This window comes from Simochromis diagramma, unplaced genomic scaffold, assembly GCF_900408965.1.
Source record: "Simochromis diagramma unplaced genomic scaffold, fSimDia1.1 OVJJ01000159.1, whole genome shotgun sequence".
Classification (NCBI taxonomy): domain Eukaryota; kingdom Metazoa; phylum Chordata; class Actinopteri; order Cichliformes; family Cichlidae; genus Simochromis; species Simochromis diagramma.
The window spans coordinates 4,506,920-4,531,062 of NW_024387197.1; the positions used below are offsets into that span (position 1 = coordinate 4,506,920).

The 24,143-nt window shown below is 40.8% G+C and overlaps 1 protein-coding gene across 1 annotated transcript; it reads right to left on the reverse strand.

The window, feature by feature from the left end:
• Nucleotides 1–1,038: 1,038 nt before the first annotated feature.
• On the reverse strand, nucleotides 1,039–23,224 carry txnrd2.2 (thioredoxin reductase 2, tandem duplicate 2). The gene is made up of 17 exons (XM_040049988.1): nucleotides 23,101–23,224; nucleotides 21,425–21,490; nucleotides 21,286–21,342; nucleotides 21,041–21,185; nucleotides 20,612–20,686; nucleotides 19,818–19,896; nucleotides 18,982–19,044; nucleotides 18,781–18,851; nucleotides 15,114–15,133; nucleotides 14,879–14,970; nucleotides 14,609–14,783; nucleotides 10,127–10,263; nucleotides 5,740–5,835; nucleotides 5,091–5,183; nucleotides 3,802–3,873; nucleotides 3,623–3,720; nucleotides 1,039–3,409 (listed from the first exon to the last, which is right to left on the reverse strand). The coding sequence occupies exons 1-17, from the start codon at nucleotides 23,174–23,176 to the stop codon at nucleotides 3,286–3,288; spliced, it is 1,539 nt and encodes a 512-aa protein (XP_039905922.1). The 5' UTR covers nucleotides 23,177–23,224; the 3' UTR covers nucleotides 1,039–3,285.
• Nucleotides 23,225–24,143: the final 919 nt, after the last annotated feature.

Genomic DNA, 24,143 nt, shown 5'->3' on the forward strand with positions numbered 1-24,143 from the left:
AGAGGGAGAAAGTGTCAAAGTCTAAGAGACCAGTTTGGTGAGCTTGGAGGCCCCCCCCGCCCTCATCATACTCCTTGCACTCCATCCGGGCCCTGCAGGCAACAACTAAGGCTGACAGCTCTTAAACCAGATACAGGCAGTACAAGAGGCAGTCATACTTGGCCCCTATTCATTTCTTCAAGATAATCCTCGCTTAGGTTTTGAGCTGTTTTCTGTTCCAAGCGTCATTTTTTTTTTGTTCATGTTTACACAAGGTATGTATCCAATTCCCCTCCTCCCGAGGATTTTGCTCTCGTTGTGAGGCCACATACCCAGCAAGTGTGTTTTAACATGCGTACGAGGGGTTCTGCTCTCCCAGCAGCTTTGGATGGTAGAGCTCAAGACCTGAAGTGACAAAGAAATGTGAATGTCTGACTCACAGAGAACTGTCAGTGCTCAATGGGCTGGATTAAGACGGAGCGTAGGACTGAGCGCACCCTGGCATGTTGACATGTTCTACTAAGTGCATTTCAAGGTGGATTTAGCCTGTTTGCTCTATTGTGGAGCGGCAGAAGAGAGACAATTGTTAAATGGGGCTGACTATTCTTGAGACGGCGGGTGAACTTTACTCCCACTGTCTGGGTTAGGACTGACACCGACTTCATTCCTAGGGTGAATGAGGCTGCTGTGGATCCTGGGGAGGTTCAGGGGTTTTCGGAGAGCTCGGTCCTTAACCAAACAAACACAGTGGAATTTCTGCCATTGTTGGTGCAGAGGGTTGAGTGACAGGGCTGTATAGCAGAGGTGCCTGTCAGCAGAGACAACTCAGGGTCAAAGTGGAACCATCCCTCGTGACACTGCTTGATATTAACACTGAGCCACGTAGGTTATTTTCAGATAGACCCACAGAAATTGAGATTTATACCGTCACTAATGTTGACTTCTTTAAGCTTAAACATTCACCAAAATTCTCCAATATCCTTTAAAAAATGCTTTCAGGTGGATCTTTCCCCCTTTCAGTGACCAATGAGTCATTTATTTAAGGCACATAGCAGTAAATCAGTGGGCATCATTATTTTATTAGGGACAGTGCAACCAAATGTGTTATTACTTTACACATAAATTATGTATCACAAAGCTTTAACAGAAAATGACACTTCTCTATTTACAGCTACTAACGTTTGCAGCCAGGTGACATCAGACCTGCACTCTCCAGTTTTGGCTTTTAGTGCGGGTCATCATTAGCTGGCTGACCTGAAAGTTGAACCCTGACCCCCTGCAGAGCACAGCTGAGGCTAACTGGTCAAAACTTTGGCCCTGAGTGACTGATCAGCAACAAAAAGAAATGATTTAAGTTGGTCAGAAAGTTTTAGTAAAAGAAAATACTGACCATTTCATTTTTGTGCGTGTGAACAGCCGTACTGTGTGTAAAATAACAGAGCAAATGAGACAAAGCAGAAGGGAAGTGGAGGGTAAAAAGCAAACAGACATTACAGTTACACTGATGGCCTCAACGACTTCCCTCACGCTGCCTCGGGCCCACCCTTGGGGTCTCTGAAGTGGCTCGTTAAGCACAGGAACATGGACTCAATTACCCCGGGCACCGCTCGGTGTTGCGTTGTGTTGGTTGGCTGCTTGGACGGTTCTGTCTCCCCCCCCCTTCCCTTTCCAAAGGCCCCTGCCATGCAGTGCCGCAGCATATGAGCCCTCTGTGCTCGAAGTGATAGAGTCAAGCTGTTCCTGCTGAGCGGAGGTCAGGGTCCTTCAGTCAGCACCTCAGCCCTGAACAGAGCACACAGGAATCCCCACCACCACCCACCTCATCCCTCCCTAACCAGGGCAGAAGCTCTCTCTCTCTCTCTCTCCTCCAGCCCGGGTCCAAATAAACCTGGAAGCTCTCTCTCCTTCTCTCTTTTTCATCTCTCCATCTCCTGGCACGCTGTCACTCCCCTCATCGGAATCATTAATCAGACTGGGCAGATTAGACTTCAAATAAAAATAAACTACCCTGAGCACCCTCCTCTTAGGCACCTCCATTTCTGTAGCAAAGCCTCCTTATTGACAGGCCTCCTCCCTCCTCATCTACTTAATAAATCCAAGATGTCTACGGCAGGCAGCAGGTTGAAAACTTGAACACTTTGGCAAACTGTGGGGGTCCATTACTGCTTTATTGATATAAACAACTCACCTTATCTTCAAAGGTGATGACTCTTGAGAACTAACCTGCCATCCATGTAAATACACAACAGATAACCCTTATCAGCTTGGCTCCAATAAAGCCAGTCTGCCTTCCAGCTTCATTCAAAAGCACATATCTTTTATAGGGATTAAAGGGATTAAATGTGCAGCCTGAATGTATTCAGGTTTATGTTTTATCCACTGACTATCCTGTCTTTCATTCTTGGCTCCTCTCAAAAAAAGAAAAAGAAAAGGGGGGAGAATTGGAGTGCAACAGTGCCGCCTCTGGGTGAGGCTGAGTATTGCAGCTGTAATAAAGCTCTCACTCACAGCACTCTAATTAATAGATAGCGCTCTCCGTGCCTGGGATGTGGCATCTATACAGCTTTTGACAGTACACGCTGGTAGTTCCACTGCACTGCTTCCATGCATGTAGATGGTGGAGCACACAGAAGGGAAAACGAAAGGGCTCTGCTGGGCCCTAAACAAGCAGGGGTGCCCCGGCCCAGGAGGCTGCTGGCTGACTGACAGGCGCCCCGTCGACTATTTGTGTGTGTCCATGGGAAATGGAACGGTGTCGCTGTGGCGAAGGCCCTGGGGCCATCCATCAGTGTCACGGTGGGGGCGGGTGGGGTGTATGGTATGTGTCACCTACAAGACTAATGGACAGGAAGTACAGCCAGAGAAACAACAATATTTGCAGAATATATATATTCAGAAGAACGCTCGGACCCAGTCTACATTTCTCGTGCGGTTTCAACAAAATTCTCACCGCGGGCCGTAATCCTGATTGATGAGCCTGTTTATTTAAAAGACGCTCACTCTGTAGCGGGCCTCTCATGAACCTCACATCTATAGCTGGGTGATTTTGGAGCATGTACACAACGTTTGTGTAGATTGTATGATAACAGTTGCGGTTATCACTTGCTGTGTCAGTGAAGATAACCTGCATCACCAGCCTGTGAAGAGACATTGATTCACAGGTTTCAGCCGCGTAAACAGCGGGCCCTCTAGAAATGGAGAGCTAGGAGGAGAACGAGGAGGATAAACCTAGGCTAACTAACTTTCTGCTTTCACCCCGAGGAGCCTGCGTGCTCACTGTGTGTTCAGAGACCGAGGTGCTTAACCTCAGCAGCCAGTTACTGTGGCATCCAAGCCAGAGCGCTTAGTGATGTGGACCTTGACCACCTCCTCTGCACAGGTGGGGTGGATTCCAACTGTCTGTATCAGGTGAGAATATGTCGCCCCACACCTAAAACACAAAAACAAGTAGTCCCTTCAAGTTGCTTTTACTGACATTCGGCATGGAATCACCGTATCCTCATATTTTGTCTCATTAAAAAAAAAAGACTTTCAAATCAACAGTTAAATCAACTGAGGACCACAGGAAGATAAAAACAGTGTTTGTAGGTCCATTGAAAAGGCTCCTGAGAGTGATCAGAGGATTGAGGACGTATTAACTTACTGGAAGCCCACAGCAAAGCCCTGTGCGACTTCTCCAGCGTTTGGACCAGTGAAGTGCAGACCCAGGATCTTCCCAGTGCCACCCTGCTCACATACCACCTGAAGCCAAGAAGCCTTTAGTTATTCAGCTGCTATATGGTGTTTAAAGTACCAACAGAAAAGTCTGCAGCCGAGCCTTACCTTTATGTAACACTGGCTGGCATCACGCTCTGCAACAGTGAATTCTAGGGGCTTGTAGAAAGCATGGTAGATCTATACATATCGTAGAAAAAGGAGAAATAGAAATATAGAATTATTTGAAATCAGTCTAAAAGGCAAGAGTCATGATGATCTCTTCTTTTGAAAAGGTAAAAATACTTTAAACTTTCAATTCCAGCAGTGCAACAAATACCTGAACGCTAATCAGAATTAGATACAGACTTTGTTTGTTTGTTTTTTAAAATTGAGAACAAAAAATATATCAGGTCATAGGTCTGTAGCCTCTACTGTACTTTGTCTTACAATTAAAGTCTGCCTAAAAGAAAAGCACTCTCGGTGCTGGTTTAAGATGCTGATTGGATTTCAAAGTCCTCACAGACATGTGCATCAGCGCGTTTCATTCTACCGTCGAACGTGCCGACACAAGTCGTGAGGACCGTGCAGCTGTCGGGGCCCGGTGCTGCAGTTTCTCCTCAGATCTCAGCCTGCCTGTCATCGCCCCATACACACCTCAATCAGGCCTCCTGCTCACCTGTCACTCACCTCCAGCAGCACCCAGCTCGGCGGCTAAACCGTTTATCAATGATCTTGTGCGGCTTTTTGCCCATCATCTGGCACACGCTGCACGTACACAAACAGATAAAATACGGCTTTGTGTACCTGTGTGTGCCACTGTTTGCTTAGGTGTTAGAGGCCATTGTGCTTTTTTATAATGCAGAATGTTGACAGTAACAAGCCGCTGGGCTCTGCCGGTGTCATTCTGTTTGAGCGTGTGTGAGACGCAGCTATTCATCGAGTATTGTCCCAGAAAATAAGACAACAATGGAGCGAAGGTATAGACGCAGATGCAGTTTGTTGCCACAGCAGTTGTTACATTAACAAATGGTGTGGGGAGACCACCTCACAGACCACTTAAATTAAACACATGAAACTTATATTAAATGACCTTTTATGTCAAGGTTTAAGTTGTTTTAGTACCATCAGTGACATCTTAAGTAATCTATCGGTTAACACACTTCAGTCACACCCTGAGTGAGGTTTTAGAAGAATGTTCAGCTCTAATCTATTTAATGTCTTTAATCTTAGTGCTTAGTGTGTTTTAGCTATAAGCATCCAGCAAGGGACTGTAGATATGCTTAGTCCTGCAGATATTTATTCACCCATGAAAAAAAAAAAAAAATTAAATGTGGATATATGAAAATACTCCAAATCCATTCAGAAAGTATTTTACCAATCAGCTGCCATGAGCTGCTTATAGCACATAGTCTTACCTCTATTCCATCTTTTCCATGCCTTTTCTCAGCCTCTTCCTCAGACAAACCTACACAGCTGTACTCGAGAGGGGTGAACACTGTGGTGGGCACCTGTCACACAAAATAAGAACACACAGAATTTAAAAAGTCCAAGAATCAAAATGTCCGTTCTATCGTGGACATCGTTTGGGTCGGATAATCTCAATACTCTGCTTTTTATGTCAAATCTTCCCCCCCCAAAAAAAAGGCTAAGAATGCGACATTATACAAATAGTGACACATTTCAAACAGATTAATATGGTGTGAACATCGCATCAAATAGACGGCAGCTTATTAGTCTTGGTCTTGTGTTAGTCTCTTGTAGGATGCGAACCCAAACAATCATAATAAAGCCTTCATTAAGACTTGTTGATGGATGATAGAGTATACATAGGAAGAAGAATGATGATGTTTTGGAAAATGCTGACACATTATGTTATGAATCATATGGGGGTGGATGGGGGAGTACATAAGAGACTCCAACCACGGAAACAGCAGAAATGATCATAATTACACACAAAAGAAGCGTAATGTATAGATGCAAAAGGCCCAACAAGCAAGAAAGGTGCTCTGTGTGTGTGCGTGTGTGCGTTTGTATGTATTTTTTTTGCATTTCTGTGCGTCTTACGTTGTCGTAGTTCATGAGTTCAGTGCTTTGACCGGCCAGTCTGCGAGCCAGAAGCTTTCCAGCTTTAATGGCTGTCGGGGTCAACTCAGGACGCCCCTAAAGCAGAAGAAAATTTGAACTTAATGAATCTCTCTCTCTCTCTCTCACACACACACACACACACACACACACACACACACACACACACACACACACACACACACACACACACACACACACACACACACACCAGGCAAATTAAACAGGCCAGCTCGCAATCTGAGAAAGTAAAATAACATAAATCTTTAAAGGCCTACAAGCAAAATTTGACACTTGCGATGTCCAGTATACGACTCCAGTTCCTGCAGCTCTAAAACAAGATTTGTGCTCCACCCTGACAGTCTTGCTCAGACTGTCATTTCTTAGACTGAGCAGAAACGGTCATAATTACAGGCAAATCTACACTCAGCTACTGAGGTGCTGTTTTCTTGCCCATCGTACAGCAGCATACCAGTGACATGCGAGTTCAGACAATTCCACTTCAGGCTCTTGACTCTATAAGCCAGACATGCAGAACTTCACATGCAAACTTTATAATGCATACACCAATGATTTTTCTGTATTCAGTTAATAATGCAGCACAGATTCAAGGGCTCGTCTACATGTCCTCCTCACATTCTGTGCTCAGACTTTTATTCTTGTCTTTATTGGTTTACAGGTGGTCAGTCTCAGCTGTTATTTTCAGCAGTGTGTCTTGGAAATTTAAGTCATCTTAGAGATCTCCTGTTTGCACCAGTAACATTAATACATTAGCACAAATCCACAGAGGAAAAATCCTGAGTCAGGGAGTGACACAAGTAACAAGTGCTACACCTTTACACTGTCTCACTCACTTATGAAAACAATCTCTGCTTTTGTGTTTTTGCATTTATTGTTTTGAAAGGATGCCAAAAGAGACAAGCGCATGGCTCCGGATACATACACAGACAGACGTAGAACTGGAGTGAGCAGGAAACAGCAGGGCTGCGGGGCAATTCTAAAGGCATGACTTCAACCTGTTAAATTACCACCACACATCCTGTTGTCCAAAAGCATCTCCTACAATGTATGCAGCCATGCTCTCTGGTATTCCAGTAAGTGTTTAAACACCAGACGGCATGCGTCATTATAATGCATTTCTTGGCACTCAGATGGAAGGGGGAAAGGAAAAAAAATCAAAGTGCTGGACTAATTGGGAGGGATATCAATCCTTGAGCTTTTCAAATGCTGTGTAAAGCTGACTGTCAGTTTAGGGTGCAGCACAACTGATCACAGCCAGCTGTCAATCAAAAAGAAGCTCTGCCGGTGTGCGCAACAAGGCTTGGAGGCAGGAAGGAAGTACAGCTGGTTGGGGGGTGGTGGAAACCAACACATTAGATGCTGCAGGTTTAACTAGTCTTAACACGGTTGGTTCAGTTTGGAACACCCAGTGCTGGTTTTGTTAAAGCCCAGCTCGCTGCACACCTTCACTTAATCAGAGTTCAGCTCAGTTTTGTAGGTCAAACTGAATGAATAAAGATGCAATACTGTAATATAGAAAAATGAAATAAAAGAAGAAGCTGTCAAAATTTTAATCATGCAAATTATTTGTCTTTTTTTTATGACTTTCAAGATAGAAAACATATGCAGTTTGTAAAAGAAAATTCATTAAACTGTTTGTGTTATAGTACAATGTGAGAAAAGCTTTCTTTTCCTGGAGGTTACTCTGGTCCTGCAGTTCCATATTTGGCACGTACGTAATGCAGAGAGATCCACTTTGTCCACGTGAAAACAATAAATGGCAGAAAGGGTTTTCAAACTATCCTTCGCATAGAAAATATTGCTATTTGGTGCAAAGGGATTCATTCTGCGATGATGTTGTCTGCAGTGATCATGCAGTAGAGAAGGGCAAACATCAAAGGGATTCAAGTTAATAATTTTATTTTATTCGTTATGCTCAAGTAGTACTAATATATCTCTCTATATATATCTCTATATATATATCTCTCTCTCTCTCTCTATATATATATATTTTTTTTTAGCAAAATGAAAAAATGCTGTAGTCTTGCTGTTAGTGGAGACTTACATTTAAGAGCTTTTAAATATAAGCTGGCTTGTTGAAGTCTTACAAAAAAAGGCTTCTTGCTGTTCTTAAAGTTTTACTAATCTGATCTTGTGTGATGTGGCTGTGAAGGTTTATTTTAAAAAAAATGGCCTTTTTGCAGTTACTTCCTTTAATCTCGGCAGGTTCAAATATTTTGTTTTCAGCATTCATACTTTCTGTGTCAGTAGCAATCAAGTGTTTACCTACTAAACATCCACCATTCTAGAAAATTTTAACATCCACAGTGTACAGTCTGGACAAATTTACAAAGTATTTATAAAAAGAGAATGACTGTAAAACATTTTTACATTAAATCTTTGTTTTTATATTAGCATTAGTTGGAAGTTAGTACATGTTCAATTTCATTTCTGACTCAGGATATATATAAAATAGAAAAACACAAACATTTCTATAGTCAAATTGTAATTTTGAAGAAACTAGAAATTATTTATTTTCTATATTAAGTTGCCTAATTTATTTTTATTTATATATTTTGCAGATGATACAAATATTTTTTGTGCTGGAGAGAATTCACAGCAGCTTTTGGAAATTGTCACACAAGAAATGATTAAACTGAAAACATGGTTTGACAGAAACAAGTTATCACTAAATTTGGAAAAAAAACTACATTTATGTTATTTGGAAATTGTAAAAAAGATGCCGGAGCAAAATTGTTAATAAACAACGTTGAAATAGAGCAAGTTTCTGATACAAAATTTCTGGGTGTGATAATAGATAACAAAATCTGCTGGAAACCTCACATAAAGCATATACAAGCTAAACTGTCAAGAAGCATCTCTGTACTGAGTAAAGTTAAACATTTTTTGCCTTCCAAATCACTCCGGGTACTTTACTGTTCACTTATATTGCCATATTTGGAATACTGTGTGGAAATCTGGGGAAATACATACAAAACTTCACTTCAACCACTATGTAAAATTCAGAAAAAAGCAATCAGGATGATTACTAAAGCAGGATTTAGAGACCATACTAACATCATGTTCTTGAAATTAAAAATTCTGAAGTTTATGGATCTTATAAAATATAAAACTGCAAAAATTATGTACAAAGCCAGATACAATATGTTACCAGGAAATGTACAGAGGATGTTTTTTGACAGAGAAGGGGACTATGAATTGAGGGGGAAATTAAATCTGAAGACTCTTAAAGCACGGACAAAGGTTAAAACCTTTTGTGTTACTATTTATGGGGTAAAACTGTGGAATAGTTTTACTGTGGACCTACAGCAATGCTCAAGCATTAGTCAGTTCATAAAGATGTTTCGAAAACTGCTTTTGGAAGAATATGAAACTGATAAAGTTGATCAGCCATTGTGTGTATAAATATACTAAATTGTATCTAAATTATATCTATTACTGTAGCTATGTTTATACATGTTCTCCTTGTTTATTGTGTGGGGTAAGTGATGATGGGAATTAGGTGAATAGTGGGATTCAATAAAATGTTGAGCATGGGGTAGGGATTAATAAGTATGTTATACTTCTTCCTACTCCATTTCAGACCTAATAATTGTCATTTCATGTCATTTAGACTTTGTTTTATTTTATTTATTTATTTTTTGTTTTATCTGAGCACATACGTGTGTGTGTGTGTGTGTGTGTGTGTGTGTGTGTGTGTGTGTGTGTGTGTGTGTGTGTGTGTATTTACATATATATTCGTATTTGTAAATGCAAGTATGTGTAGTTGTGTATATATTGGGTTTTTTTTCTGTATATGTCTGAAATAAAGATACAATACAATACAATATATTACTTAAATATAGTCTTATGCATTTAATAGTGCTTTTGGTTTGAAGTGTGTTTTAAAAGTAATAACCTACCAAGAGAAGAGTAAGTCCCTTATTAAGTGCACTTGGTGTCATTCTTAAATGTTCTAAACCTGGACCTTCTCTGTACTGTGAGAAAAGATTTTGCTTGAAATGCTGCAAGTTCAGAGAAGCTCTTGACCATCCACTTAGACACTTCCAACTTTAGCTCGTCTTCTCTCCAGTAAACACCAGTATAAGAAATAATAGCTATACAGTTTCAATCACAACAACCAGCTCGTACTTTGCTGGCATACAATGATGTGATCGCCACAGAATTACATTAACTTCATGTTAATATTTTGTGAACATCACAGAACTGAGGCATCTCTGGGCCAACTGTTTAAACTATGCAAAGTATTATACAGTCTATTGGGATTGGTGTGGACTTTCAGCCACTGTAGCATAGTGCCGTTTCTCCACTTTTAAACAAAGCAGTGTCTGCTGTTGACAAAGCTTACCTCACCGATGTCACCGAAAGCGTAGATGTTTGGCACCGAGGTTGACTCATCAGGACCTACGACTATTTTCCCCGTCTCTTTGTTGAGCTGAACACCAAGCTTGTCTAGGCCCAGGGCTTTGGTTTCAGGAGCTCTACCTGAAGTTATTAAGAAATATTAGCAAAACAACAACAACAGAGGGGCATTATTAAATTACTACTGCATATGTATATATAAAAAACCTGTAACTTGAATTACATTTTTATACCCAAAATTTCAGCCGTTACACTGGACCTCTGTGAGAAGTCTAGATACTAATAATCTGTGTGCTTCCTTAATAGTTAAGTTTGGCAGCACAGAAGCAGGAGAACACCAAAAAACACTGACCTTTTTAAGGACCTTGAACATCTTTAATAAAATTTAGGAGAAACTCATTAAATAATTGTATTAGCATCTCAAATAAGATATTTTTTCCATTTTACATCACTGTATATTTAATATCTCTAGGTTTAAGATTGCCTTTCATTGGATAAATCTCATCTTTAAACAGTACCATTACCAGTGATTATAAGGCAAAAACTCGAAGTCTGGTCAGCTGATGAGCAGCTGTGCATGGGCATCCCCCTGATCCCTTGGGACATCCCAAGGTGCAATTTCTGACACTTCCTGGGGGATGGCTGACTGATGCTGTCAACACCAAGTCTCCATGGTGATGGAGCATGGACCACATGCTCCCCCATTCTCAGCATAGCTTTTTGCAACCTGCATGGGTAGCAATAATAAACACCCAGTCCTGAGGTGCCCATGTAGATGCTATCGGACAGCAAAAACAACAAACGCCTGAGACTCTTTTTCCTGGCTGGAGCCGAAGAACAACGTCCTTCCCCTTCCTCTCAGACTGGGGGGGGGGGGGTGGGGGGGCTATAGGGACCTGTCTAGGGCTCTACAGCATGTGTGGCTTAATGGGATTGAGAGCACAGAGAAGGAGGAGTCAGGGAAGTTAGCCAGTCATTACTTATTCCCGAGAGACGGAATTCTAAATATTTTCCTGTCCTGTGAGACCCAAACACTGCAATACTTGTCATTCTCGAGTTGGAATATTTTGTAGTGATTTGTAGCAAAACTTAGACATTGTATCTTTTTCCTGCTTAAATTTGGTTTTTTCCAATTCAATTTTTAATTTCTTAATTTCTGTATTATTAATTTAAAATTAGGAATACATCAGGTCCCAATTAGTATTTACAAGTATAAAGTAAAACACTACAAACTAGTTGTAATATACAAATGTATTTTATTAACGACTTCATTTATTAATGTGTAATTTCAAAAGTGTCATCACATGTGACATGAATAATTTAACTGCATTTACTATATTTCATATTTGCAGTTAGGAATGAATAGATTTATAAAAACTTTATAAAGACTTTCTAACAAATCTGTAGCTGAAGGCCATGACGAGATATGGCTGACACAGCTGGAAGATTAGAGCTCTCGAGAATCTTCAGAAGTCAACAGGTAAAACTTAACCAGTTAGGTTTAACAAGTAGTTTACACCAGCCTGTAAATATGGTAATAAAACAGTATATACTGTGGAGTGTCAGACAATATTTAGGAAGGTTAAATTTTACTGTTTCTCACTTGTTTAGTCTAGTTCTGCTTACAAGGAGACTTCTGATAATGATCTAGATCCTGTTTCAAAAGATTCATCTCTCCGACATAAATACATGTCTGTCACTGAGTTACTGTATACTTTAGATTATAAAATATTTTCACACTGGAATATTTTCCCATGTTGCTTGTCTGTGCTTTTCATTGTGTTATGGTGTCATAATATCTGTGTGTGATGTTTGTGTATTGTATGTACGGTCAGCAAGATCTGTCATCTCAGTTGTGGGGAAACTGCAACCGACAAATAAAAGCACTTCTCAATTAATCTAAAATGAAAAACTGTCCAAATTAGCCTATAAAAACAATTATCAATAAACTCTGAGCGGTAAGTACAGACTCTTTTTATATATCTGGTCTTTATGCCTGTAACTGCACAAGTTAAAATAAGATTGGATGCTTTCCTGATCAAAAACATAAACCATATAAACAAAGATGAAATAGATGAATTTTTCTTGAGGCATCAGGTTATACAGAGTAACTAGAAAAAAAAAAACCAGAGCACCTCAATGTATTTATTCTATAAACAAGAAAGAAATTATTTGTGTAAAACTCAAACCTAACACTATAATGTGACCGCCCATACTGTATGTATAGCTTCTGCTCTAACACCATACTGAACATCTTTCTAATAATGACCAATTTTCTCACTGAGTATTTTAATTTGCGTGACAGAATCCTGTAAGAACAAAATGTTTTCTGCCAACCTCAGAACACGGTCAGAGGGTCGAGAGCTGCTGGTCAAATGTGAGCACATGTAGCTTTTGGCAACAATCACACTTCAGCAACATTTTAATTGAAATGCGATGACAACTGTGGGCTTAGCTGACTGTGTTGCCAGCACTTTCAGTCAAATCGGATCAAATTACACTCATACAAGTGGAGCAGGTCAGCAGTGATAAACTGAAGACTTACAAAGAAACTGAACTGAAACAAAATCTCATAAAACAGAAAAGAAAAAAAAAAGGAAATGTTTTCCAATGACATCCTTGAGCAGTGCAGACGACAGTGAGGAAGAAGACTAATGTGCCCACTGTCTGTATGCATGACAGGAAATGTGCAAATGTTCTGTTTCCTGGTGTGTTTCTGTGGGCACACCTGGACAGAGGAGCGGCGGCCATGAGGTCAGGAAGGAGCGGGGGAAAGGTGGAGGGAGGCATGGACATAGAGAAGGATGTGGTAGACTGTGGTGATACGGTCCCCTGGTCCCCTCTGGCCTTTAATAACTCCACAGAGGCCTGGGACTCTGCCTGGCCTCTAGTGTAAGGCAGCAGTAAAGGGAAGTGGCCTTGTACTCATAACTCCTGCATCCACACTTCAAAGAGCAGAAGCTACATTGTTACTGGTTCTCACTTTACTGTATGGGAACAAAAGCAGTCATTGATATAGATACAGGCCTCAGAGGGGTTTCAGCTAGCGGCACCAAAAGAGAGGAAACTTTGACAATTTCTGGAAACCCGTTAAAACTACAGTGTTGCTGCAAATAGTGAAAAATGTGAAGACGATAAAAACAAGCCGAAAATACAGAGGTGTTTTGTGTACGGGGAATTGGGACTAAATTAATTTTTACACTTTGTTGAGTTCTAAAATGTAAAGGCTTTGAACTCTCGCTCTAAACAAAGAAGGAAACATGAGCTAAGCAATGTCTCACACATGTTCACAAGTGTCTGCTGATACGCGCGCTCAGTGGAAACATTCACACCATAAGTCTAACGCTGAGAGGACGACGTGGGAATTCAGTCGCGGGAGGGAAGAAAGAACGTCATCTCAGCTGCAGGGTCACGCACATCCTCGTTGCTGTCACACGCACTGAGCCGAGGGATCCCCCTTCTCTCTCACGCAAACACTCAAAACTTTTCTGGTCAGTTTTTTGGAAGCAGAGTGTTGCCTTTGAAAGCATGCAACACAAACAAACCCACAATTGTGGCCCTGATGGACGGTTATTCCTTCCATTGTTACTCATGCTGCTGGTATAACAGAAGAGAAATGATAGAATACAGCATGAATAGATGAGGAGGAGGAAGAGGAGGAGGACTGCTGGTAATGGCAGGCGGAGGGTTACGAGTAGGGATGGCAGTGACAGATGCAAGGTTGGTTTCCGCAAGGTTGGCACCGGCAGGAAGGAGCAGAGATAGAGAACAAAGAGGGGAACGTAGTGACCCTGTGCCTGGGTGCATCCTGCCCTCCTCCAACCAGAGAGCCAGGAGTGGGTGATTAACACTTCCCCTGGCCATTCCCATCACTCAGTCTTTATTACTTTGTTTTCAGCCTTGATTCGTGTGCTATCTGCTGACACTGCACTCTATTTTAGATGACAGAGAAACCGGTGGCAGTGAGAAAACAGTAACACCAGAGTTTCATTACAGGGATATGTGGTTACACTGAGAGACTATTAAATGTGGTCTCAGTAAAAGCTCTACAAAATAGAGAATAAGGAGTTACACTATATTGCCGAGCGTATTCACTCGTCTGCGGTCACATGCATTTGAACCTGATTGACATCCCATTTTTAATAGATAGGGTTTAATATGATGCCACTTCTTCTGGGAAGGCTTTCCAAAAGGTTTATTAGTGTGTATATGGGAATTTGTGACCGTTCTTCCAGATGCACATTTGTGAGGTCAGACACTGATATTGGACAAGAAGGCCTATGTCAGAATCAAGGCCAATATGTTTTCAAGGAACTCAAGGCTCACAACAGTCAGATAGAGGTCAAGTCTAGAATCTTTATCTAACTTGTGTCAGAATCAAGTCAAGTCAGTAAGCACATAATGAGTTTCTAACTCTCCAGATCTCCAATTGATCTTCAAGATGTCCCTCTAACACACACAAACTCACCAACTGCCCATAACACGGAGTCAAATGTGTCCTTGTGCTCGCTCCCTGTCTGGGTGTCAGTCCAGGTGACCTGCAGGGCTCCTGAGGAAAGTTTGTCTACTCTGTTTGGGACAGATTTCCATGCGAATCTGGTCCCATGGGCTTCCATGTAGTCTGTCACTAGACCTGCCATTTGCTGTACGAACCAAAAGAGAACATCCATATTCAAACATGGAAAAATTTTCTATCACAATGCCCAGAATACAGAGAACCTGGTTCAGAGAGCAGTACCTGATCGAAACCCCGGAGAGCGATGCTGCGAACCATCACTGTGGTGTCCAAGCCGATGCCTTTGAGAAAGCCTGCACACTCCAGAGCTACATCTGAGCAACATCAGGTTGAGGACTAGAGCTTTTTTTATTTTATTAGATGCCGAAAGGCAACAACTTCACCATTTGTCAGCTGATGATCAGCACACCTTACACAATGGCTTCATTTACCAGCTCTGTGGCAGACAAAAGGATACAGCTGGCTCCGACCACAAGTCTGCAAAACACAAATACAGAGAAGCTCTTAGCAAAACTAACAATGCAATAAAGATACATTTCATCATTTGCGCCGCTCACTTTGGCCAAATAAAACAAAACCAATCCAAAGCTAAAAGCTCAAAATGTTTTTACTTTAAATCCTCGAATTAGACAGGTGGGGAATTTTAAAACTTCATAACCTCGCGAGTGAGGACGTGTGAAGAAAATGCAGAAAACAGCGACAGTAAAAACTATGTGTGCTCTGTGCTCGCGTGTGGTCCAGATGAATCACGCTTGTAATCACGCTGAGATCTGTAGCGTTGAGGAGATCTAATTGCCGGCGTTTAGGCTAATCCCCGCAGATGGGGTGTGCCATGTTCAGGGCTCAAGTCCACCCATCTCCCTGCTGAGTGAAGGCTATCACCCTCATGGATGAGGCCCCTTTTAGCATCACAAAACAGACCTTCCTCCCTTACGTCTGCTCCACATGACAGCTCTGGTTGCCTGCGGCACATCCTACCCCTGTCCGTGCTATCACTAACCACCGAAAGCATCAGTGCCCATGTTCCCCACGTCTACGCAATGCACAGCTGCACTTAACATGTATTGTGTAGTAGCTTAAAGAAGATTAGGCAAAGAGGTTTAGCTTGATTCCACACTTTCATCACTGAGAACCTGGTTCCAGCCCCCAACCCCCCATCACAACTCTTCTTCTGGTGCTCCATTGTGTTTGACAGTACGTTTGACTGGTCTGTGCAGCTGCAACACATTCTTTTAAAAATACAAAACATTCTTTAAAAGGATGATGATGATGATTTGAACCTTTACAACCCTACTGACCCTCTTCAATATTGGCAACGTTTGAGGGAAACCAGAGGTTGTGAAATTCACATCAGCTTAGTAAACATGCATTAGGTTCACAGGCCAGAGTATCACCACGATTAAAAACAAGAAACAAAAAAAATCCAGTAATAAAAGGAAAAATTCAAAGCATTTAATCTTATTTAAAGTGACAAGTTGGACAGGGAGCCACCCAAGAAACATGTACATTGCTTGAGGCTTGGCTCCTGATCGCAGTGGTAGCGCGTTGATGGGGACTCTAGCCAAGGCCTTTTTCCTGAGGAAGTAGCTGTGCTTTCAGCGGTCGGTGGCTGCCAGTTAACCTTGGGCAGCTCTTCAAAAGCCAGGAATAAGATACACATTTGGATATTTCTGCGTCCTTGTTGAGTATGTCGGCAGATATTGCTACAAAGGACAGTAGGAGTTTGATATTTTTCATTACAAGCTGCTTACTTGTCCTGAAAGTATTTCAGGTTGGCCACAATGTCATCTCCTCTCTCGTGTTAGATTACTGTTGTTGGTGAGTCTGACAAAGGTTACAGCTGGATTATAATGTAACAGTATGACTGCCTTTAACTAGCATTTCAGTATTAAAGTCCTCAACATAACAACTGATGCATTTACTTTGAAAAACTGCGGAAAAAAACCCAATGACACTGCATTTTAGCTTCAACTGTTTTTTCTGCAATTCCTACTTTTTATCAGAATTAGAAGTCATTTAAAATAAAAGGTATTTATGAGAATAATGCTGATGTAGTACTGTGTATTTACTGTGGGTGCAAGTTAACACTTTTGGGCCAGTTTCATAAAACTGTGTGTTTGTACAACAGCAAAAGCACTAAAGCTATGCATCCATGTGGGGAAGTTATAAAGGAAGTTATCATTCTAACTATGAATGGATGTACATCAGCGGTCCCCAACCCCCGGGCCTCGGACCGGTACCGGTCCGTGAGTCGTTTGGTACCGGGCCGCGAGAGTTGAGGCTCAGGTGTGAAATGTGTGGTTTTCAGGGTTTTTAGCGGATTTCAACGTAATTTTGTTATCGTTTTTATCGTTTACTCTGTTTTCCTGGGTCTTTTCACGTGTGTTATGAATAAATCTTCTTTTCTTTGGTACCGGTACTAGTTTTATTTTGTTGTATTTATCCGCGACACCTTAAAGGCCGGTCCGTGAAAATATTGTCGGGCATAAACCGGTCCGTGGCGCAAAAAAGGTTGGAGACCGCTGTTGTAGATAATATTAATTGACGGTTTACATTAAGAATTGTGAAAAAGAAATGTGTTTTTATACACATTTTTGGCCTTTGACTTTTGGAAAGTGATGTTAAAATACATTCTTTGGGCCCAATTATTGCACTTTATTGCAGAGCTATGCGAGGCAGGGCTGGTATTTAGGTTACAGCACAGGGATACACTGTTGACAATAAGCTGGCCCAAAAGAGGACCATTGACCTTGACTTATACAAGTGATGAGGTATAGAGTGGGGATTTGAAAATTCTCTAAAACCAAAACGGTAAGGTTTCTATCTCAAGAAAAATTAGCTTTTTACCACAGACTTGCTCTCAGTTTGAGAACCGCTAACGTAAATGATCAAGTGACAGTTTTGTCTCTGTACAGAAGCAGGTATCGTATGTGGGTCTATCCATGACTATGTTCATGTCTCATTCTGACATGTTGTGCTCTGCAACTGCGTCATTTCTCTAAAAAGACACGGAAGACCTCTTCATGCTACATGTGGTCCACAACACAGAACAAGGTTAGAGCCACTACAAAAACCCAAATACTGTGCCACACCAGTATCAATGTCCTGTTGGCACATGCTCACTGTTTTCCTCTGATAGCATGCTGATGGCTGCCAGGTAGGGCTGGACTCTGGCCCCGAAGCCAGATCTGTCATTTGTGTGTGTGTGTTTGCTTCAAGGTCCATTAGACACCCATCACTCGCTTTGTAACCCCCTTCTACACGAGCTCTGCCTCCAGCAACAACCTCCCGAACCTCACCTACACAGCTGATGCCTCGACAAGACAACACCTTCGGCTCACGCTACAGTGTGTGATTAAGTTCCTGTTGCGAGGAGGCTAATGTTAATGCTAATGCACAACTGTGTGCCTGCGGGGAAGTCGGAGGACTCCATTAACCAACGCTCGCTTACATCAAAGGACTTCCTGAGCTCAAGTGGTCTCTCTGAGTGGATAATTCAGTTTCACACACAAATATTTGATGGTGTTTAACAAAACAACGCAACAGGTTGCTACAGTCACAAAACCAAACCAATAAAATCGACATTAAAAAGAAAAACATTTGTAAATATGAACAGTTAATAACTACATGCTTATGTTTATGTGGAGCTTTATTATCGGAATAATTATTTCTGCTTATCTATCATCACAAAGCAAACAACCTCCGCAGCCAGGTACACCACAACCACTAGTCACCATCTGCGCGATGTGCCAAGAGGAAACGTCAGGGAAAGACCAATTAACCAGGTGGTGACAGGCACTAAATGGCTGGATTAAAGGGCTTGTTCTCTAAAGGTCAGGATGCACACTGCTAATCTGAATCATGAGGCGAGGACAGGCTGACAGGAAGGGAGAAAAACAAACTGCATGTCCCTGATGAATGATTACAGTGCGTGACAGGCGAGATGTGCCATGTCAGCGAGCGAGGTAGCTCGCTGGGTCGAGCGGCGAGAGAGCTGCAAAGGTTGGCGATTCTATTTTCACTGTAGCGTAATGTATAGAGAACGATGACGACAATCCTGTAGTTATTTGGAAGCAGCAGCAACATGGAGGCCACATATGAGATGTGTGTTCGTGTGCACTCACGTTTTTCCAGGAGACTTCTTCAACCAGAATATGTCGTCACTGGTGATGCCATGCTCCGCTGCTCCAGGAATCTGCAACAACAGTTAAAGCTATGAACAAAAATATCAATCTGTCAGTCAACAGGTCTGCAGATAATGTTAAACACAACAAAGGGGGAACAGTTTCCTTGAGTGTAGCATATTAGGTCTATGGCATATTTACATTAGTGGGGTATTTGGGCCGTCCACCTGTGGCGATCACAATGTTCTTGGCAGTCAGGATGGTCTATGGAAGAGGAGAGGGAAGTGATAAATAACAGCTTTTGTTCATTTCCTTCAAAACATGAGGAAATGTCAAATGAAAGCAAGTGGTCCCTGCAGTATTCAGCATTATGGTGTTGATGGAAGCGGCGCTCTTTGTGAGTCTTCCATATTTTCCATCATATATACAGAGTGCACCCCACCTCTCGCCTTATAGTAGCTGGGATAGGCTCCCACCCCCCCGAGGACCCTGAATTGGATAAGCAATAGAGAACGGATGGACTGATGGATATATACATACCATTAGATGCTCATTTGAAACACGACTAAAATTCAGACCACTGTACACACTCCATTTCTGACATATTTTCTCTGTTCTTGACTGCGTATGATGTTAAAGATAGAGCATCTCCTTAATATGATCAAGTCAGGCTTAAAGCTCTAAATGGGAGGACAGATGCTTGTAAACTCTTTTGTTTCCAAGTAGAAGAAAGCTGGATTAAAGGAAAGCAGGGCACTACAAAGGATTGTTTTAGACCATTGATGATGTACAGCACCAAAGTTTAGTATAACCTAAACAAGGCTTATGTGGAAATTATCATAACAGATCCTCTTTAACGAGACACTGAAACTAACATTCTTTTACTTAAATGTGCATTTTATAATATACCAGCGAAAACAAGAAAAATTAAACGACTTAAAGAAATACTGTTGACATTAACCTGTTAAAATGGGATATACGCCACACGTTATATTCTCAGTAACCAACAGCCAGTTTCAGTTAATATTGCAGCCCACCTCCTTCCCTGCTTTACTCAGTCCTCTGACTGTGTGCTCATCCACCAGACTTCCTTTAAGGTTCATATATTTCACCTTCCTGCAAAACAGTAAACAGTATATATATTTTTTACGTAGTATTAAATGATGTTTATTGAAGAGAACACGAAGCAGCATAAGTGGACCTGTTCAAACACCTGCATGTTGTATCTGCTTTGCCTGTAGTTAAAAAACATCCCCTTTTGGCTAATTGTTATTTTAAAAAAAAAGAATTCCTATAAGTAACATTAACACTTGAGTCCAAACAAATGATCTCACTGGATTGAAAGCTTTGTGGTTGAAGCTTGGGCACATTCACACAGGTTAACACCTGTTTGCCCTACAGCCAGTCACTCTATCAACATGTGGTCACTAACGATCAATCCTTCAGCTGTGTGGTGTGTGTAACAGAAATGTACAGCCTTCAGCAATATGACGCCATGAAGAAGAAGAAAAAATGGAACTAGGCTGGTGTGTAAATATTTATAAGTATCTTATGGAAAGTATAGAATGGAAAATTAACAGGGAGGGATAAAGAGTGTCACGTGAAAAACATTTCATATCTATTTTACGCACTAATTGTTGTAGACAATCAAAACATGTGCAGTTTTATTAAGAGTTCCACGATTATTTCAAATATTAACATTTATTGCTGCAAAAAAGCAAATAGACTGAGGAGTGACTCACTATGTCCTTTACTAAAAGAGTTAACTAACTGAAACATCACTGAAATCAGTAAGTTAAATAATGATAACAGCTGATCTGCTGTCACTCACTTGTCCTGCAGCTGAACTCTGTGGCCCCAATTTAGCGACTTGACGTGGTTGTGAACAGCCTCAGCCATGGTGGGCCTGGAAAACACACCAGGGGTAATGCTATAAACCAACCACAGCACTGCAGCAATAAACAATGCAAAGAGGGAAAAGAAAGACCAGACTGCTGGGATTTTAAACACTTTAGAAGTTCTTTTTTGAAGACAGACCAACTAAAGTTTTAATGCATTTTTTTTTATTTCTTAATTTTGTCTTTTTTTTAAGGAAGTTTGAATTTATTGATTAAAAAATGAGTACGAACCTGCAGAGGAAAAGAGGACACACCTAAACCTGTCTTATTGTACTTACATCACTAGATGGTGCCACTGAGCTATTCATTCTGTGCTATCTCCAGGTAAGACATAAGAGCAACTAAGCTTGGGTGAGACCTACCAGTCGTGGGAGACTGTGTCTGGGATCTGCCAGCCATACTTCTTAGCATCTTTGACTGCAGTCCCAAGTAAAGCAGCCTGATGCATGAGCTTCTTAGGAATGCATCCCACATTAACGCACGTACCACCAAGACCCCACTTGGTACCTGTTAGACAAAGTGAAATACACTCAGTCTCATCTGTAAATCTCAGTGTTTCAGCTGGTAGAAATAACTGAAAAACTATGCTCTGCAAAATGTACTTCACCTTTGGCAGATGGTTCCACATAATCTAACACAGCCACTTTCTGTCCCAGTTGTGCCGCTGCAAAATGTTATCATATTGTTAGCGGGTTCCTCAAAAATGCCTCTGGAAAAATTAAGGAATAACAAGGATAACACCTCACCTTCTTTGGAACAGGCAAGACCTCCAGAGCCCCCACCAATAACCAACAGGTCATAGTCGTTCTTCCCTGCATGAGAATATAAAATCAATAGTAGACACAGTATAATTATGAAGGGTGGGATAGTTGGGGGGATTGATACAGCATATTATTGTGATATTTTACATGGGGATATAGTAACAACAAATATTGATATTTTAAGAAATAAACTGAAATACTGCAAATTAGAGGGCTCATCTCACACATTGCCATCCTGAGATAATAATAGCCGAGCAAACTTACATTCAATCGGCTTGAGTAAAAAAACATCTAAACGAGCTAATGACTCAGTCACATAAGTGCAAAAAGGACAGCAACTTGCTTGCATCTACAAAAATAATAATAATTAATAAAAATGGTGGCTGACTCTTGATTGTATTGAATTTTTTTCATATATTTTCAGTGACTGGAACTTGAGGTGAATTGTTGGCCACAGCTTGAGGGTGTTGCACGCTCAAGACCATTTGTGATTCCAAGGTGATTGCACAGGTCCCCTGATAGGAGTCAACCTTTCTGCAAACAGCTGCAGTCTGACTTGGACTGACTCGCAGAGAGAGTGTCAAGGTTTGCAAATAATTGCTGTCTAATTTATAAATGCAGACAGAAGCACAACTTGAGGGGTCTTGACTCAACCCTGGCTGCCAGCTAATGGTATTCTGGTCATGTTTCCATAGAAAAGGAAAACTGAGTATGTGTGAATTTCTGTCTGTGCAAACAGCAACAGAAATGTGATTTTTCGATGATTTATCACAGAAGATGGCTGTATGGAAACTTGACGCCATTCAGTCGAAGACTGCAGACTGACTCATTGCAACATTTATGGCAGGTTTTAGTATCCGTGTTGCTGTTTGCCAAACACATTTTAAGTGAGTGAAGTATTGTGATTGTGCAGCGTTTTGTGGGGCGTCTGGTGATTCTCCTAAGAATTATGTTATCAGTAGGGTTGTGGATCTGTTACTGTTGTATTGACAGTAACACTTTTAAGTTGAACTTCTGTACACCGTGACACTGGATTTGAAAACATTCCTCAGTTGACCTCAGTTGAAAGATTTCCGTCACGTGTTAGACTAAACAGCGTCCACGGGAGGTACAGCAGTCTACCTTCCTTTCCACTTGAATTATTTTACAAGACAACTTTAACTATTAATATTAATTATCATTATGCTGAAACGTCGTGTCTGAATTTAATCTTAAAGTAAACATGCTGTCGTTATATAAATATTCCCCCAAAACACATATGAGGGTGTAGTTAGAGCGTTTTACGGCATCTATATTGACAGTGCTATCATGTATTGAGACACTAACTGTTAACTAACGAGTGTTTGAACAACTAGGTGATAAAGCTCCTGTTTGGTAATATAAAATTCAACGAGTTCTCAGGAATTAGCCAATTACTCATCAGCGCAGTATCTACCATGAAAAAGAGCGTTTTCCAGTGTTACAGAAACTAAAACTGGCATAAAGTGACGATGAGTTAAAGAAGCTACAGAAATGACCCCGATAACATTAAATAACAGGTCTTCCAGTGTTGCTGGCGACATTTTCCGTTCTGTCTGTTGACAGGAAAACGCTTTCAGTTGTTGATACCATCAAATTTAAATACCTCTTCATGTAGTCCCAACATAATAATTTTACCTCACCTGTCAGTTTTCTTGAAAATATGTGCAAACAATTAATCCTTTTCCACCGGTGTCTGCCTCTGTACAACGCGGCCATGTTGTTATTATGAAAGGACCCAGAACGGGACGATGGTGGCTAGAGACATGCCTGCAAAGAAATACTGCATCATTATTACAACTGCGTTTCATTTAATTTTTTTACGAGTAACGTAATAAATATTAATGAATTTAATGGTGTAATTTTGAAATAATCTTAATAATATAAACTATTAATTTATGTCTAATGAATAAATGTTCATACACGAAAATGGCTATTAATTTACATTTCATCCGTATAAGTCAAAATACGGAGGAAATTTCTTTGAACATACAGACTGTCTGCGTTAGAATTATTTAGTATTTCGTCAACAATGACTGGTAACCTGAACAATATTTAACTGAAAGAGATGCACTGTTTGCTTCAAATAAAAGAAAACTAACTTTCATCTTCTTTATCAAATCTGCATCGTACAGTATAAATAAAAATGTTTAACATTCTTAATTTGTGCCTCATTCACTTCACAATCAGTGCATTAGCAGTTTAATGTCTCTATTATTACTCAGTTAATTATCTCAATTACTGACATAATTAGGTTTGGCCACACTACGCCAGCAGGGGGCCCCCAAGACCACATGACATGCCATATTTTAGTGGGTTCTTGTAAAAGGTAATCATACCGGAGAAACACAATATTTTCGATAAATATGTTAACAGACAACTTAATGAGACTAATTTGATGATTTTCACGATTTTCACTGTCAGAGCTGGGCTCACGTTTATGCACAATCAAAAAATAAATAAATAAAAAAAAAAAAAATTGGTGGGCTGCAATATTAACTGAAAAGATTTGTCCCTCTCAGGAATTAAATACTATTTATTCATCATTAACGTTTACCATCAATAGCATTAGTTAACCAGAAGTGTCAAACAAACCTTCAGTTCAGTCACTGTGTGGTGAGCTTAGGTAATGTTTAAAAACCACAGGTATTATTATTGTTGTTACTCTCCTGTCAGTTCCTTAGTC